Source organism: Syngnathus scovelli, chromosome 2 (assembly GCF_024217435.2).
Source record: "Syngnathus scovelli strain Florida chromosome 2, RoL_Ssco_1.2, whole genome shotgun sequence".
In the NCBI taxonomy this organism is placed as follows: Eukaryota; Metazoa; Chordata; class Actinopteri; order Syngnathiformes; family Syngnathidae; genus Syngnathus; species Syngnathus scovelli.
The window spans coordinates 138592-157290 of NC_090848.1; the positions used below are offsets into that span (position 1 = coordinate 138592).

At 54.0% G+C, this 18699-nt stretch overlaps 1 protein-coding gene across 12 annotated transcripts in view; it reads left to right on the forward strand.

Annotated features, from left to right (window-relative positions):
- The first annotated feature begins 1167 nt into the window (after positions 1–1167).
- Positions 1168–18699, forward strand: part of camta1a (calmodulin binding transcription activator 1a) — an 86342-nt gene continuing 68810 nt past the window's right edge. For 5 of the 12 annotated variants that reach the window (XM_049752483.2, XM_049752485.2, XM_049752487.2 and 2 more), the window contains exons 1-3: positions 1169–1358; positions 3383–3484; positions 5123–5226. In XM_049752483.2, the coding sequence (XP_049608440.1) occupies positions 1334–1358; positions 3383–3484; positions 5123–5226 (231 nt within the window). In that variant the 5' untranslated portion in view covers positions 1169–1333. Of the gene's footprint in view, positions 1359–2322; positions 2807–3382; positions 3485–5122; positions 5227–10719; positions 10787–18699 lie in introns of those variants that run through there. The other 7 variants (XM_049752489.2, XM_049752493.2, XM_049752495.2 and 4 more) reach the window with 6 other exon arrangements.

The following is an 18699-nucleotide window of genomic DNA, read 5'->3' on the forward strand; positions in this document are numbered from 1 at the left end:
ACCGCGTATCAGCATCTGCCATTAGCTCGCTCGTAGTTCGTCAAAGAAAGGTGGAATCTTAATACGAAAAGAAAGAAAAACAATCCAACCAGGCCCAAGACCTCCCTCCAAGCAGGAGAGCAGAACATTCGTCCTGCATCAGGGGGATCCAGGAGCTTGAAATACGCGACGAAATACGGTGACGTCATCGCTAGAAATGAAATGTCATATCTGCAAAACCGTAGCAGCACAAACAAAAGTTTTTGCAGCACAAACGAAGCACAAACGAACGGTACCATTTTGGGTTCATTTCGCAGTAAATGGGGGGCTGAGCGACGTCATCGCTAGAAATTAAATGTGTAATAGCTCCGAAACCGCAGCAGCGCAAACAAAAGGGTTTTTTTTGAGAGTCAGCATTAGCTTTTCCTGCTCACCGTGCCCATCCATCACTTGCCTGTTTTGCAAGTCACGCTCGAGCTCTGTGAGCAATTCTTGAGCTGAGGTTACGTTTTGACAAACATTTGGGACATGACGTGCGGAGCTTAGAGGTTTCCGCCATCTTGCCCCTCTCCCCTGCCGGTGATATATAAACAAACAATGCATATTCAGGGAATGATCAGTCGGCCTACAACCAGTACCGGCGGCCAGCTTGCCCAATACGCACTTAGCGTAAGGCCTCGCACGACGACGGTGTCATCATCATCATCATTCTGTCACGTGCTGTAATTTGTCTAGACTAGTAGCTGTCGCGTCTCGTCTCCCGTCGTCGTTTCCTCGTGTGTCAGTTTTGTCATGGTTTCCGTTCAGGCCCTTGTGCACTCGCCCCTCCCCTCCTGTGTCTACCCGTAATCAGTGGAATCGCCATCACCTGCCTGTCGTTACCTGTGTTGTATTTGTTTGTGAGATTGTCAATTGAGACAATATATGCGGGAAAATACGGCACTTGCAGACGGGCGGCAGTAACTCGAGAGCTAAAATTTCAAAAAGTAGTTTTTAGGTAGACACAACTGTTGTTCGTGTATGGACCTGCAGCCCTAGTCTGACACCTAGGTCTCAATGCCAAGTCATATTGTAATGCGCGCACGCACGCACGCACACACGCACACATACATACGCACGCACACACACACACACACGTACACCCACACACACACACAAAGTGAGGAGGGGGAGGAGGGAGACGTGTGCGTATTTGTCAGTCAGCTGCTGGCAGCCAATAGTAAGTTGGCCTGGTTCGAACGGACTGGCCGCCGCTCCTCCGCGTGCTGTTCTCACCGTGCACGCGCGTGTTACCCACGGTCGCAAGGAGGAGGAGGAGGAGGAGGAGTAGAAGGATGTTGCGCGCGAAGAGGAAATGGCTGCCGAAAACAAGCCGGAAGGTAGGAGAAATGGAACCGCATGCATTCTCTTGCGACGTGAACGTGTCTGATTTTGCTTGATGTCGGCGAACAGTAGGAAGAGGCGAGCAGAGCAGGCGACGCGCGCGACCGGAGACGTGTGTGCCCCCCCGTCAAAGAGCAAACTAAAAAAAAAGCAAAAACCCAAACAGACCAGCGAGCAAACAAAAAGCCTATCTCCGTTGCCTGTCGTTTCCTGACGGCTCCAAGGTGGAGATGGTGGCCGGCTAATATTAGCTCGCTTTTGTCGTTGGCTCGCTCGGTCCCACCGCCGAGCACGAAAGGACGAGTGCGGGAAGTGAGTGGTGCGGCGCGGCGCGGCGCGGCATGGCGCGGCGCGGCGCTGCACGGCGTGTCGTATAGTGTCGACCACGGACGTGGGCTCCGAGCCAAGTTCATGACAGCGTGTCTATCAGGCGGCGGGCGTCGTGCAACTTCTCCAGTGGCCGCCTCGCGTCACTCATGTTTTTATGCGGTGAACGAAAGCAAGCTCGAGGACATACGTGTCCCTCGCTCGCTCGCTCGCTCGCTCGTCGACGTGCGTCTTTGACACCAGCGTGCGCTGGCTGTGTCAAGCCCAGTTCTGGCGAATCCGGTTCTGGTGCCAGTTTGCCTCCGTCCTTGGCCCACAAGGGTTTGCAAGGGATGCCGCGTGGAGCTGCGGTGGAGCGCACCCACTTCGCCGGGCCGAATGCCATCACATCGGGGGACGGATTCGGAGCAAAGGTTGCAGGGAATGGAGGCTAATTGCGGCTGGCCGTCCGTTACGTGATGACTTCACACGGCTCACGAAGGTGAAATGAAAGCCATGCTGCCACTTCGAGTTGCGGCAGTTGGGACGAAGCGTGGAATTGCGAGAGGGCAAGGTGGGAAGTGGGGGGAATCGATTGGCTTCCTGACTAGGTGTTGGGCAGCGCTGGCTTGACAAGGTTTAGTGTCACCTCAAATAGAACTAATGATTCTTGGACGCCTGCATGGCGTGCACGTTGCACAAGTAGGCTGAGACGTTACCTTGATCCCCATTCACGTGTCGAAGAGGTCAGCGCACCTGCCCCAAAACCAAACCAAACCAAACCAAAATGCAAAGTTTTGCACGAAATCGCTCCATTTCCCGCTTGTGCTTTCTGTTGGCGGCAGCCTGCCGTTGTACCCGTGTCTTTCGCTTTTAGCGTCAAGGATTTTGTGCTCACTTTCCTCTGTCCAGCTAATGCGCGTAGTGCCACCAGGGGGCGATGTTGAGCCACACACAATGTGTGTGCGGCACAAATGAAGCCGTCCGCCTGGATGCGAGTACAGTAGGCGAACGAGTTCACCGCTGGGCACCCTCACGTATTCGGACGGGGTCCGTAAGCGCGAGTCCCTTTGCCGAGTACGGCGAGTTCTACTGACAGACGGGCCCAGAGGGGCAAAAGAAGCAGCGGCATGCAAATGTGAGTGAGACAGACGCACTCGTTTCAAACAGGTGCCTTTTCGACCTCCGGGCGGTAGGGCGGGCGGTAGGGCGGGCGGGGCTTTGCAGGGGGCGCCGAGCCCTCCGTGACGAGGGGGATTCGTTGCGTGTTGGGTTGCTTACTCGGTGCCGTCCGGAGCTTTGCGCTCCAGATCACTTTTTTCAGGCAGTCTCGTGTGTGTGTGTGTGTGTGTGTGTGCGCGCGCGCGCGTGCGTGTGTTTCAGCACCCATGAAAAGCACACAGATAAGCTAAAAGCTTGGTGTTAACTGCAAGCCTTTAGGAAAAGCAGACAAAGTCTGTTACGTTAGTGAGGAATCGTTTATGAAGGAACATTTCAATTCAAGGTCAAAGGAGCTGTTGCCTCGCCAGAGCTGGGGCATGTTAAGTCATTCACTGCTAGCTCTTTTCAAAGCAAATCCTCATCTTGTTTGTTCACATTTCTCCAGACCCAAAGAAAAGATCGACATCGCTTTGATTCTCAAAATGATTGTCCCTGCGCCCCCCCCCCCCCCCCCCCCTTTTTTTTTTTTTTTTTTTGTCTTTCCCTCCCAAAGGACTGAAGAGAGTTCCAAATCTGGATAAGATGTTCAGATCAAGTGTGTGTTATGCTGGCCACGGTTCACCTAAGAGTATCGGTGATGACGCTAAGAGCAACAGTAAGAATCTGTTCTGTATATTACAACTGTACCACATCGCCGCTGCGAGAGGCCATGCGCTGGCCTGTCCGTTTGTCCGTCCATCCATAATAATAATAATGATAATGATAATAATTATTATTATAACACAATTTATTTGTAAGGCGCCTTTCAGGTCCCTCAAGGTCACCGAACACGCATAAAAAAATAGCAGGAACAATTAAAAGAAAGAAAAGCGAGTTTAAAAGCAACGAACGTCTGCAACAGAGTAATACAATTAGACAAATGCCTGCCTAAACAGGTGGGTTTTGAGGTGGGATATGAACAGTTGGATGGAGTCAATGTTTCTGATGTCCGGGGGGAGAGAATTCTAGAGGTGAGGGGCAGAGCAACTGAAGGCTCATAGTTGACAGACGAAATGGGGGAACAGTGAGGGTGATACTGGAGGCAGACCTAAGAGACCGGGTGGGAATGTGTATGTGAAGGAGCTCTGACAAGGATAGAGGGGCAAGCGTATGGATAGCCTTGAATGTGCGGAGGAGGATTTTATGATCAATGCACTGTTTTATGGGGAGCCAGTGAAGTTGGTGTCGAACGGGAGTGATACGATGGTAGATAGGGGTTCCGGTGACAATGCGAGCAGTAGCATTCTGGACCACTTGCAGTTTATGGAGGAGTTTGTGAGGGAGACCGACAAGGATGGAGTTCCAATAATCCAGACGAGAGGTGACAAGAGAGTGGACTAGGATAGCAGCGTTGTGTGGGGTCAATGATGAACGGAGGCAATTAATGTTACGGAGGTGAAAATAGGCAGAACGGATAGTGTTGTTGTCCATCCGTCCGTCCATTCCTCCATCGGCCTCCTCCAGTCAGTCGCGAGCTGAGGGCTTGCCCTGGCTCCATATCTTTGTCTGTGGCTCTTTGGAGGCCAGACTTAGGCTCGGCCGTGGCAGGTGACCCTCTCTCTCGCGAGCCGGGCCGTTCCGGCGCGCGGGCGGCTCCAACGGGGCCGTTTGTGACCGGACACGCTTCTGGCGGCCCGATCTGAGTCACTGCGGGAGCAGGCTTTTGTTTGTGCCCGCGCACGAGCGATTGAGACGAGTGATTGCGAGCCAGAGGTGTTTGGGACTGACCGAGAGAGTGAGCGAGCGAGAGAGAGAGCCCTCACCTCACCTCTGCTCTCCTCGAGATGGGATTTTTATGGATGGCTGAGCTTGCTGAGGGCCAAGAACACATCAAGAGTCTTATTGGGTTTGTTGCAGGCAGTTAACCGTGTGCGCATGTTTGTCGAACTTCTCCTAATAGGCTTTATTTTTTTCTTTTCTTTGACGCGCTCCCCTTTTTCGATGACGATGACGGCCTGGCATAGGTACCCCACCCAAAGGCGCGCGCCCCTCGCTCGACCCGACCAATAATTGCAACGGAGTAGCACTGAATTTCATATTTTGCGCACTCTGATGAGATGTGCCCCAGTCTCTACGGGGGCTCTGCAGGCAGGCAGGCGTCCCGTCCCGTCCCGTCCCGTCGTGGTCCAAACGCCACAGAATCACTGGCGGCGACTCAGCTCGCTCCGAGCAAATGTAGGCAAAGCTCCATGGTGGACGCTGACTTTGCCGCGCTGATGATGCTGTGGTGTCCCGCTCCTCCCTCCCCATGCAGATGAACACGGACATTTGAAAATCTACCTGCCCAAGAAGCTGCTGGAATGTCTTCCCAAGTGCGCCTCGCTGCCCAAGGAGAGACACCGCTGGAACACCAACGAGGTAAAAGAGCACAATGTTTGGAAAGCGCGCTGAACTGAGCTTTGACCACGCAGGCACGCATGCAGGCACGCACGCACGCAGGCACGCACGCACGCACGCACGCACGCACACACGCACGCTTTGTCAAATGCTGGCTTGCGATGGCACGCCCCTGTCCTTTCTCTTCTTGGCTTGACGTGTCCGACGTAAACGCGCTCTCGTGCAAAATGGAAATCGAGGAAAGTCAACAAAGGATGTCGCGGATCTGCCCGTGCTTTTCTCCAAAACGAAGCGTGCGAGCGTGCGTGGCGGCGGCCGAATCGCGGCCGGCATGGTCAGCCGTGGAAAAGGGCAACCTCGTGCTTTAGTTCGGTCCGGGCCCGACTGCTGCGAAAGCCGGGCCTTTGGAATTGACCTTTTGGTGCTGTTAGCGTGTGCGTTTGCCCTCGCCGACCTGCACAGCCGCCTTTGATGGCAAAGTGTCAGCGCAAGCCCTCGACGCCGTTCGTCGGGGCAAGCGCACTCCGACACGGGCCCGTACCGTCCAACGACAGGGATGGGAGCAGTGCGCGTGCGCCAGAGGTCGTGGCCGCTAAAAGCGTCTCGGCCGGGCTCCTACAAAGCGTCGGCTTTTATGGACACAGACAAATGAGGCTTTTGTGAGGTGGACGGCGCCTTGACAATAGGCTGACCTCATTAAAAGGTGGCATAAATGCTTTTTGTCCCTCGGAATTAATGGGACATGTTTACAGGGGCCATTTGGGCTCCAGCTGCAAAGCTGAGCCGAGCCATCCGTCCGTCTGTTTTCGGCTCGTGCCGCTCTCATCAAACACCCAACTTGGTTCTCATCAAACACCCAACTTGGCTGTCATCAAACACCCAACTTGGCTGTCATCAAACACCCAACTTGGCTCTCATCAAACACCCAACTTGGCTGTCATCAAACACCCAACTTGGCTGCCATCAAACACCTAACTTGGCTCTCATCAAACACCCAACTTGGCTGCCATCAAACACCCAACTTGGCTCTCATCAAACACCCAACTTGGGTGTCATCAAACACCCAACTTGGCTGCCATCGAACACCCAACTTGCGTTGTTTTTCTGACCCGTCGCGGCGTTCTTGCGCCAGTCTTAACTCGGCAACCGCGGGTGCTTGTTGAATGATTTTTTTTTTTTTTTCTTTTCAAAAGTTGTTGGCCGGCTCTCCTGCTTGACCTTTAGGCAAAGGCTTGTTTTGCTGCTCCGTTGAGCCCGCTTTGTCAGGTGCAGCGTTGGCTGCCGACAGCTGCTTTGGTTTCTTTTGGAGCGCAATCAGCCAGGAGGGGTAATTGTGCTATTTGTCGAGTCATGGCGTCATTTGATTTGGTTGCGCCAGCTCGATTAAATATAGGGAGAGATTTGCGTCCGTCAAAATTGGAGATCAGGAACAGCACGTGAAAATTGCAGCTGTATAGGTGTGACTAATTTTGATACACACATCTCTCCCCCTCCGTTTCAGCTTGGGTGCAGTCCAAAAGCAAAAATGGCGGCAAATTGTTGGCCTTTTTGCCCTTAACCCATGCTCGTCTGGTTGTTTAGGCGTGGAGATTACAGGCGCTTACGAGCACAATTCACAAATCCATTTTGAGGAATCCTTCTCTCCAGGAATGCGCAGACTGGCAACCGAGTCACGTTTCGGCCCGCTCTTACCTTGAGAGGTAATTGGGCTTTTCTAAAAACTTTGCGACACACAACGTCTTTTATGAACAGGCCTTCAATTGCTTCAGTCCCGTGACCGCCGACGCTTTGACGAGCGACCGACGTCATCTAGCGCCAATACGATGGCGAGCGTTGCGCGCTTTCAGCTTTTCTTCCTTCAGGTGTGTGCGTGCGTGCGTGCGTGCGTGTGTGGGTGCGTGTGTGGGTATGCGCGTGTATGAGACAGACAGAGAGAGAGAGAGAGAGAGAGAGAGAGACAAGGCTTCACATAGCTCCTTTCTCTGTTGTTGTTGACATCTTCTTCTGGTTGTAGCCACTCGCTCAGGTGACCTTTAGCAAAGCCATTTTCAGTATTGAGTTTCCAAGTATCGCGTAGAATATGCGGATTGATCAAAAGAGGAACCGATACGTTCTGGTAAGAGGCTGACGTGTGTGTGCTGACGTGTGTGTGTGTGTGTGTGCGTGTGCGTGTGCGTGTCTCCATTGCCATTCGTGTAGAGTTGGGGCTAGGTCAATATCATATTAGCACTGCCATTGCATTTTCCACAGCCAGCCCCATGAATAATGTAACTGTTAGCTATGGCCACATACTATACGCATTGGCTGGCCATTATCAGTCTGTCCGACCGTCCGTCCGTCTCCTTGGAATCTTTCAGCCCCCAAATTCCATGCACCTTTTCGGATGCGGTCTGGCCAAGTCGTTGCCGCGGGAGATGGAGCCCTTTCGCCGGAGGAGCGGACCTCGCTGCGATGGCCTGTATTTCTGCATCATGTATCCCACAAAAGGTGGTCTGCACATCTATTGAGCCACGCCGGCAACATTTATCAGCTGGACTTGCCGGCTAAATAATTCAGCTTTTGAGTTTGTCAGCGGCCGGCGCCCAGACAGTTAGCAAGATTGATTAAAAAAGCACAAAGGGTGAGACGCCTTTGGTAACACGCTAGCGCAGCTGCCGTTAGCCGCTTCACCCGTTGTGCTTTTCGCCAGCCAGCCAGCCAGCACCGTCTGAGGCAGTTGTGCTCTCGTGTGGGCCTCTGCCGGTAAAAGCGGGAACGTGGCCCAGCTGCGCTCGCCCTCTCGGCTCCGTCCGTCCGTCCGTCCGTCCGTCCTATTGCAGCCCTTCATATATCGGCCCACTTTGCACAGCTCTAGGTTTGCGTTTTGCTCCGAAAGGGCGGCGGGGCTCGCCCGGCGTGGTCGGTCGGGCCTTGAATCGACACGGCGGCTTGAATCGCTGTGGTTTGCTTTCATTTACAAGCTCTCGATTCTTTTTGTTCAAAGCGTTCGCGTCGGGCAAAAGCCCGACCGAGCGACGGCTCGCTTTAGCGTCGGAGCCGCCGTTAAATGAAAGCTAGCACGCGTGGCGCATTCATTTGAAATGCCGGCCGGGCATTTTTGAAAGCCCATCCGTTGGTAAGACTCTCGGAAAGAAAAAGCTCAAAACGTCCCATTTCCCAAGGCGCTAGAAGAAGAGCAGCCCACACCCATTGGGCATTCCGCAGATAACCTTAAGATGGGCCACTACCTTCACGTTGCTACAAAGGGTTCAGGCTGAAGAAAATGTCAGCCAGGCCGGAGGCTGAGAGGCGGGAGGGCTCGCCTCCTGCTTGCGTGACGTTTAGCATTCTTAGCGAAACGGCGACTTTTGAATCCTTCTTGACGGCCCAAGGTGACTTGCAGCTCCTGAGCTGAAAAGGAGCCATAGGCAAATTGAATCCCCCAAAGGAGGATTCTTTTCAAGGAAGCGACGATATGCCTTTGTCATCACTTGCTCTCGATTGGAAAATCAATGGGCTTCGAGGGCACGTCTGGCCCTGGAGTTAAGGCGGCTGTCGCTGCCGCCGCCGCCACCGCCGTCACTGTGGCCACGCCTTTGCCGATTGCAGCTCCATTCCTCCAAATCTACCATGTCCGTCGTCAGACTGGCTAAAGACTGAGGCTCCAAAAGCCTCCGACGTCACACCGGGCGTCCTTTCAGTCAGGATGTGAGCTTTGAGCGCTCAGCCGCTCCCACCTTTCCTCCTCAATGGCCGAGACGTTTGCACGGCTTTGTTGTCCTTCTCTAGGGAGCTGACTTGCCTTCTTTGCAGCAGCTCTTTGACTCGCAACTTGACAAGAGTCTTCTCGTCATTCCAAAAGGACTCCGATATTTGACTTGATACTATATTGGAAAAAGGGAGCGGAAAAGGAAATCCAAAGGGAGCGAGCGAGCGAGCGCTCTGCTCTCAGTGGAAATTGGAAAGAGGTTGCAAAAGCGTCTCATCAACAGTTTGGGAAGCCAAGCAAAGCGCTTTGTCGGATTTGTTTGTCTCCAGCGGGCGACGGGCTTGTTTACAAATCCGAGAATAGTTTGACAGCAAATAAAGACAATGAATCGTGCGCGGTGGCGGCGGCGGCACTGCTGAAAACAATCATCCTAACAGCGGAAACACCTTTGCGCCAACTCAGTCCCAAATAAAAGCGGACCGTGGATTCACTTGTGCTTAGAATTGAGCAGGGCAGGCAGGCAAAGGCGCCAAGAATTCTCTTTTACTCACTCAAAATGCCAGCAGATGCCCTTGGTGTGTGCGTGTGTGTGTGTGTGTGTGTGTGTGTGTGTGCATGTGCGTGTGTGTGCGCGTGCGTGTGTGTGTGTGCGTGCGTGTGTGCGTGCGTGTGCGTGCGCGAGTGTGTGTTGTGTCAACGTCTGTCTGTTTGGTGATGCAGATGAAACAAAGGGAAAGGAAACGTCCGGGCCCAGATGTGTAAAGAGGGGCCGCTCGCGCAATATGCCACCAAAGTGTTTGGGTGACTTTGTTGCTGCGGAAACATTTGGTGCTGCTGCTGTTCCTCATTTGTGTTTGTTTGTTTGTTTGTTTGTTTGTTTGTTTGTTTGTTTGTTTGAAAAGAGCAGACTTGGATCAAATCATCATCAACTTGCTAAGCCTTTCTGACAATTTAGTGGCAACGCAAGCGAGGCACCGGAACAGCACGGCGGGTCTGCTTTGAGAGCAAACCATCTTTTTCTATGTTTTTGCCGGCTAATGACCAAGTGGCCAAATAGGAGCCTCTGGTTTTCACCGCCGAGAGATTGTTTTTGTTTTTCGTAGGGCAACATTGCAATTATCCGTGCAATTAGCTGTAATTACGCTGAAGAATAGTGTGGAAAAGTGTCATCTTGGCAGATTGTTTTGGCCGCTGAGTGCGGACGCTTTGCTTGATTGCGCCACGTGTGAGCATTGTCGTCTGACGCGGCACTCGTCGGGAGGGGCGGGCGACAATACACGCGCTTTATTTGTGTGTGTGTGTGTGTGTGTGTGTGTGTTTGAATGATGTATGATGGCACTTATACGGCACTTTTGGCAGTCAATGCTAAGCTCCGTGCTCCCCAAATGCTTTGGGGGGCTTTGGGTGCAGCCGTGGAAGATGCCGTAAAGTCGCCCCACCGAGCGAGTCCAATCGCCTCGGGTACCCTTGAGCAAAATACGGAGCAGGTTCCTCTCGCTGCCGATCTGCAGACCGGCAACGGGCCTATCCGTGCAAAGGCTCACATGGGCAACTGGTGCGCAGAGCAAATTCAGCACCCGCTGACGTGGCGCAATTGGCAGAATTTCTCCAAACAATGACAGCACGCCGCGCAAACTTCCAGCGCGGAATGTTTCCTGCGCCGACGTGCGTCTGTTTTTTTGGGCCGCAACGTTTGCTTTGTGCCGGCCAGCCGGCCGCCCAGCCAGCCAGCCAGCCAGCCAGCGAGCCAGCGCCAATCTCATTTTGCTGAGCGCTGCATCTTGTCCACAGTGTACTTACGTCAACTCCTTGTTTATTTCTTCCAGGACCATCCATGCTCTCTCATACTCTGCCCCCTGACCTCCTGCCTGCCTGCCTGCCTGCATTGGCGTGGTAATCATTTCATTCCTTTTTAATTTGCTACCTTTTGATTGTGTTGCCATTTGCATCCCAACCATGCCCGTTTGCTTGCTTGCTTGTTTTGGTCAACGTGATGAGTTGGCTGGTGCGCACTACTCGGGATCAATTTGGCAGGGCCTCCTTTGCATCGGCAAAACTTTCCGCACTGGGCCACGCGAGCGTCTTGACGCTTCCTAACTTCAGCCCTTTGGAAAATCTCCGACTGCATTAAACGTCGCTTTTTTAAGTATGAAAATCAAAGTTGCGTTAGCCGATGGCGGCGATCAAGTCACCCGACGAAAGTAGGCCGACAACGTTTTGCGAATAGCGTGTCCCTTGCGGCCAAATGTTTCCAGGACCGAGCCGGGGCAGGCGGAAGCGCTCGCTGGAGACAGGTGGCGGGCGGTTGCAGCCCGGAGCAGTGCGCTTGCTGGATGGAGAAGAGCCCTCGCCGTCGTCAACTCGGACCGTGGGAGGTTCTCGGAGCGCGATAATGGCATACACGAGCATTTGCAACTTCATTTGCATTTTATTCATTCAGCGCAATGTGTCACAAGCATTTGTTATCTGGCGACTCACCAACACATCTTCTGTGGCGAGGGCAAAGTAGCCCCCTTGGATTGGAGACCATCCCCGAGGTTTTATTCTTGCGATTTTTCTCGCAAGCAAAGCAGAGGCCGGGCTCGGCCGCGCAGGATCCTAGACCATCCGGCCGTCATTGGCCTACTTTGTTGAATTTCTCGCTGTGATTTCGGCGGGCGGCGGGGAGGATCCTGCAAAAGCAACTTCTCAAGCGGCCCCGTCTCGCCGTTAGCTCTGCTAATGACTAATTCATTCTTGCCTGCGTTGCGAGCCACTCCAGCAATTTGCCATTGACTCGACTTTAATGAGGGTTGCTTTGTGGAGACTTGAGCTCTGCGTGGACAGAGGTTGGCTTTTTGGAGCGTTGGTCATTGTGACGTGCTTTCTCACTTTGCCTCCATATTAGCCGCTTCCATGCCAACAAAGATTTCCCGAGTCTGACCCGCAGGTCCGACGACCCCTTCGTTTGACGCTCGCCAACAGTCAAACGGTCCGCTCGGCAGGCGTCGACGCGGTCGCTCGCCTTCTCGCAACGGTGACGGAAGATTTTTTCACTTTTGTCAATTTGTCACAGCAGCTGGACTGCTGAAGCTCATTTTCTCTGGCAGTGGGGTGGAAAGAGAAGAGAGCACAGGCCATTTGCTTTTGGCCTCATACGGGGCTGGCCAGCCTTTTATCAGTCAATGGGATTCGGGCTGCGATCCGGACCGGGGCCTGCATTGCACCACTTCGGAAAAGCTGCCCCCCCCCCCCCGTGTGCTTTGAATGTTGCAGACTGAGGTGAGAAATCAACAAGCGCAACCTGAAGTGGCAAACACACTCATGCAAATGCGATAAGAATGAGATTTTGCAGATTGAGAGAGGAGCCCTACGTAGCGTAGTGTAGCGTAGCGCATGTCAGATGTCAGGATGCTTTTTTGTGGAACGGAGAGCATTATCATGGTAATTATGCTGCGCTTCAGCAATGTGTTGTGAGCTCCTAACACATCTGCCAGGCAGAGATCCGATGTCGCTCGCTCGCTCGCTCTGCGTGCTCTGTTTGCTTGTTTGTTTACCAACAAGCGGACTGATGTCGTGGGGAGCGCCAAATGTCTGCAATGCAACTGAGATCAAGCAGGTGCGGTGGCGGATGGGCGGACGGGGAGAAAGTGTTGCTCTCCGTTCCCTTTGCTCGTCTAGCGTGAAAAAGATTGGGGTGGAAGAGGCGGCTGGGCGGGCGCACATCTTTTCATCTCTCAGGTTTCTGGCTTGATCCCAGGCTTTCCTCCCTCCCTCCCTCCCTCCCTCCCTCCCTCCCTCCCTCCCTCAACGGCGACTTTTTGTTTTGTCGCCAGCCATCCTTCTACGCGTTGTGTATTTGGGAGGCCGGTGGCCTTGTGCTTTGGTATGCACGATCAATTCCGTCGTCTGGTAGGAGTCGTCGGGAAATGTCACACTCGGAGAGGGCCGCCTCCCCCCGGCCACCATGAGCCCGGTGACGCCTCCGGCCCCATTGACATTTTGGCCAATTGGTTGTGACACAGCAGAGCCGGCAGGGCAGGGCAGGGCAGGGCAGGGCAGGGCAGGGCAGGGCAGGGCAGGGCAGGGCATGCCTGGCAAATGTCTAGTCCGGGCAAAAACGGCCACGCGGCAAGCTGCAAAGGGAGGAGCACCGGGACAAGTGTCCCGATACTTTTGTCTACCTTGCTTATGTCTTCCAGCCCCGTCTTTTGTTGTTGTTTTTCTTTTTGGGTGAAAATCCAATGAGTCTACTAAAGTGGGGCCTTTTCACACGCACAAAGATGTACGAGTTGTGTTTGTTCCGTTGAAGTGCAAATCTCTTTTGTGCGTGTCATTCATCCAGCAGTGGCAAAACGGTGCTCTCTATGCTAATGACACGGAATGTACGCACGCGGGCTCAAGCCACAAGGCCTATTTATTTGTTTGCGTGTTTGGCGAGGACTCTAATGCATCGAAATGAGGACGCCGCAAGTCCTCGCGAGTGACTCGTCGTCGTCGCTTTGCGGAATGAGAACCTCGTCGGGCACAGGCGCCTGTCGGGCTAGCTTGTCGAGGTCAGAGCTTATTAGCGTTGAGCGTGGAAGTGTCTGCTTGATTCCTTTGCTCTTTACCCCTGAGGGCTCATTGCATTGTATGGCTTTGTTTTCTTTTTTATAAGTGCCTTTCTTGGCAGTCACGCTCCAGGCAGGAGTCGGACAGGGCGGGCCGAGGAAGGAGCTGGCGCTGACGTTTGGCAGCGAGCATTTTGTATCCCGCAGGACTTTGTCTGCTTGTGATCACGTGAAAGACAAAAGGCTGGGATGTGAGCGTGCGGACAGCAGGCAGATTGAGGGCTAACCAAGAAGGCTTGACCGGATAGTGACGGCGTACCTGGCTGGCCACGCCTGGCGGCCATCTGATGCCAAAGGTTCATCTCCAGGCCCGCTTTAGCCGCTCGCTTCACTTGCACCGGCTCAGCCTCTGCCTGTGAGCGATATTACCTACGAATGGGTGGACTCGTTCAGCGTCCTTGATGACGTCTTTGCATTTCCTGCTGCCCCTTTGGGAAAAGAACGAGAAAGGAAGCTTATTTTGATCATTGCAAACCATGCACTCGTACACAAGCTTTGCTTCCGTACGTTTGGAGAGGTTGCGATTCATTGCAACTAGGGTGCAACTTTTTTGCCATCGGTGACGGGTTGCCATCAAAGGCCGGCGCTCTCACTCGACCTCTGCCATTTGCGTTTGGTTTTTTTGCACCCGCTTCCTTTTTGCACCCGCTCGCTTGCTCCCTCCCTCGCTCCCTCCCAAGTCTTGTCCTACATTTCTCCCCCCCCCGAAGCGTATCGGGGCCCACGAATCAGCAGCCCTTCTGAAAAGACGTCAAGTTCGTCCGACGGTCATAGGGCATTTCCAGATTTAGCTGCCAAAGCCGGGGATCTCGCTAATCGGGTCTGCCGGGGCCTCTTTGAAGTGGGCTCCGTAGAATCTCAAGTTGTTTTTCGGGAACTCGACGCACGGATGCTCGGCGGAGTCAAGTCGCAGGGAAATCATATCGTCATTTCACACGTCTTTGAGACTCATTGGCGTCGTCGCGCTATAGATTTCGATCGCAGCCTACGACAGGATGAGAATTCCTGAGCGGTCCGAAGCCTTTGTCTTTGTGGCGCCTAAGCGCATCGGCGGTCGGGGATTGCAAAGTGCTGCTGCTGCTGCTGCCGCTGCTGCTGCCGCTGCTGCCGCTGCTGCCGCTGCTGCCGCTGCTGCCGCTGCCGCTGCCGCTGCCGCTGCCGCTGCCGCTGCCGCTGCCGCTGCCGCTGCTGCTGCTGCTGCTGCTGTTGCTGCATGCGTTGCATACAAGGGAGCCACCTCCTTCCTGCGCAGCGTTGGTTTGTGGTTGGAGAAGAAACCAGAAAGTTTGGTAACCTCCCGAGGCTACGTAGCAACCTAAGCAACCTCGATTGCGAGCTGCCGCAGCTCCACACGCGTTTTTAAATCTCTTTCTTAGGCCAGGATCAAGTGCGGATCTCTTCTGCCTCCCTCGCTCATTATTTCCAACACTATGTGCTATAGGGACTCATCATATTGTTAGCAGGCAAAGAGCAAGTAAACCATGGCATAGTGTGTGCGAGTGTTTAACCTGGTGCACCTTGTTGAGTGTGATTCCAGCCATCCAAAAGATGCATTTCAGTTTCAGCGGCTACCGTGCGCATTTGTTTCAGTCTGTTGGCGTGATGACATCATTCATTGACCGCGGGCATGAATAGAGAAACGAGTGACAAAACGAGCACCGGTGGAAGAGAGACAGAGAGACAGAGAGACAGAGAGATTAACTTTGGAACGGACGGTGGCTCCGGCTGTTTGGGCAGGTGGAGGAAGAAAGCGCTTATCTGTCTCCATCATAATATCAAGGTCACGGATGGCCAGCTAAGCTAATGGTTTTCTCCTCATTCCTCTTGCGCTGGCAGGCTCGGGCGGTGCGCGAAGCCGTAGACGGAACATGACGCTCGAGCGCGATAAACGCCCTTCCGCTCTTTGGAGGCCCGAGACGTGCTTTGCGCTCTCAGACGCTGGCTGCTCAATCCACTTGGAGATCATCCGTGCAGATTGCTTATTGAGCGGCTGCCGTCATTGTGCGCCCGAGACGTGCGTGCGTGCGTGCGTGCCAATGCCGCAAGCCTGCATTTGGTGGACTGTTTGATTGTTCTTATACTTAAATGAACGTACACAGATGTGGACTTGAAGGCTGCATGGCAGTTGGCTCGCGTGGACAGGCAAGAACGGCCGAGCGAGCGAGCAAGCAAGCGCTCGGCTTCTCCTGCGTCTGCCACAGATTTGCCCGCCCCGCGTGACCATTTTGCCGCCGAGGAATAATTAACGCGGCAGCTTTTATGGATCACCCGCTGTCTGCCGATATCATTTTTGCCATTGCTCAGCAGAATCCGGGGAGAAGCAGCGACGCCAAGGTCCGACGCCCCGCGGGACGGCTCGCTGTCGGAGCGCCCTTTCTTTACAAATGCGACGTGGCCTCCATCGAGACGGGAATAAAAAGCCTTAATGCGGCCTTGCGTTATGTTGTATGGGGCTGAGCCGATAATGGCAGCCAAGATGAGGGTAAAAAACAAGAAGCAAAGGGGGGGGGGGGTTGAAATCGGCAGCGTCACGAAACGCAAGCGAGTGGCCATTGGAAGTGACGTCCACGGAGCTACTCCCCTCACTCAATGAGCTCACTTTGCACACCAAGATGGCCGCTTGTCGTCGAGAAATGGTAGCAAGACGGGCAAGAAATAGGCCATGCCACGCAAGATATCCTCAACAGACCTTAGCATTCCCAATGAGTCTGATTGGCCCATTCATTTCTGATGGAGTTGGCCATCCCTCGTCTTTCAGGATTCAGATGAGTTGACTGGAATTCATCGTCATCATTTTGCCATCAAAAGCCGGGGAGGGGAGGGGAGGGGAGGGGAGGGGAGGGAGCAGCAGCACAACATTCAAGAGCTGTTTTATCTTGTGTCGATTGAAAGGCGCTTTTATGGGCCTGCTTTGCCTTGCGCCTGCTCTTTTTTTTAATTGAACGTTCATTAGAGAGTACGCACACACGCACACACACACACACTCACAAGCCCACATTTCTTCTTTTGCGCTATCCGTGTCAGCGCTTAAATGCTACGTTAACTACGGAATGAAATGACGATTTGTCAGCCGGAATGGCGTTCTAGTGGGCAAAAGGGTTCCGTGTCCAGTAGTAGCCCGTGGGAGCAGACTAAAAGCATTCCAGTCTTCGCTTTCACCTGCTTTTGTCCTGACAACGACCTTGACGCTGTTCCTGCGGCGCTTATTTGAGCGAGCGAGCGAGCGAGCGGCACTCGGGCTTTCCTCTCCTCCGCATTTCTTTTCTTGCGCACACACAGCGAAAGCAGGCCGTTTTTGTCCTGGCCAGGGTCGCTCAGCTTCGCCCGTCGGTGCCCTCACGATCACAGTTGGGCACAAGACGTGGCAAATTTGGTTGTCGTTTTGGCTTGCGCAGGTTCCCATGCAATACGAGTCAGAGAGCGCTTAGCGTTTGGAAGGGAGCAGCGTGGCCGGCGCAAGTGTTTGTTATTCAGCTTGAATTATCCAGCCCACGGGGCCCGGCCGCCTCTTCAGCCTCAGCCTTCCCCTTCTTTCCCCCGCCCTGAACAAGCAATTAAAGGTCACGTCAATTAGAGCTCTCCAGGCTCTTGTCGGCAGCGCAGCTGGCCTCCGATCCGAAGGTTTGGCCAGCCCAATCTCGGGGCCGACACGCGCTAAGCAGCCACCGTGCCGCAAATCTTTTTGCCGTCAATTTGGCGTTAATCCCAGCCAAATACGTGTCAGAGGGAAGGCGTCCTTTCTGCGACCTCGCTCGCCAATCGTTTGCTTCACGTTGGGCGCCTCGGTTTGCGGATGTGCTAATGTGCGTCAAAGTCCTGACTTGGAAAAGGTTTGATTCAAGAATGCAAAACGCCTGCGCAAGACTTTGCGCCTACTGTGCGGTCGGGTCGGAAGCGCACGCAAAAGTCCAATCGGTGTAGAGAGCCCTTTTTTTCCCCCATCTTCAGCATCAGGTATGCGCGTGCGCAAGCATCCAAAAAGTCCAATCCATCTGGAGAGCCCTTTTCTCCATCTTCAGCATCTGCTATTCAGCGATGGACAGCGAATTGTTTTCCTTGACGATTCATGAATCCTAATGAAGGAGCTTGGCCAAAGAGGCGTCTTGCAAAAGGTTAGACGTGCTGTTGCTATAGCCAAGCCAGCGCCGCACTTGTTCGTAAACACCAATTTGGGGGCTTGGTGTAGTATTCCATGAATTTTCAATTCCTGCGTTTAGGATAGGAATAGAAATGGGGAGTCAGTCATCCACGTCTGCCAGCGTGACATGAAGCGGTCCGAAGTCCGACCTCACTCTTCAGGAAAGTCAGGCCGAGCTATCGGCGATCGCCCCCCCCCTCCGAGTTGTGATCCCAAAGATTCCACCGCCAATCACTCAGTCCAGTCATCTCTCGACTGGCAAACCGCACCTGTACCAATGTTGTCTCGTTACGTGAGCAAAAAGGTTGGCCTTGATGCGGGCGGGCGGGCGTTCTGGCACGTCGGCTAAGACAATAGCCACGTCTCGTTCTATTTGCGTATTGTTGCGCTCCCGCCCAAGGGGAAAGGTCTTTGAGGGAGGTCGGAGGCAGGAATTGTGTGCGTCTGTCTTTTTTTCCCCCCCAGCGCTGGCAAATATTTTGGTACGGGGACGCTAAATGTTTTACGAGCCAGATGATGGAGGGGAAATTGTGCAGAGTGCCGGTCGCTGCGCCCGCTGGTGTTATTTATAGCCAGGCACTTGTCATGCGAGCGTCCTCGGCGTTTGCGATGCGGCCCGGGAAGCCGACAATTAGCGCTATTATTAGCAGGGCCGAGGAAGGATTGATACTCACTAGCGTGGAAGCAGAATGCTGAGCTACATGAAGGGAATTTCCCCGACCGACCGACCGACCGACCGTCCCGATGGGCTTTTATGAGCGTTTGCGCATGTGGCCATCTGCAAAGTGGGAGGGAGGGCCCTAGCGGCCGGGCAGGCGGGCGACGTGTGAGATTCACGGCCGAGTGGTGAGCGACGCCTTCCTCGGCTCCGTGCGCTCTACCTGCTCTCAGCGCAACACTGGCCGCGGACGCTTTGGCCTTTGAGTAACGGGGCGGCAGGACTCGGCCCTTCCGTCGTGCATAATATATGAAGCTACATATTGTTCACCTGGCTAAGGCCTCCCGCAAAACCCAGGGCGAGTTAAGTACACTGGCCGGATGGCTGCACCAGCGGCGACAACACGGCGGCGGCGGCG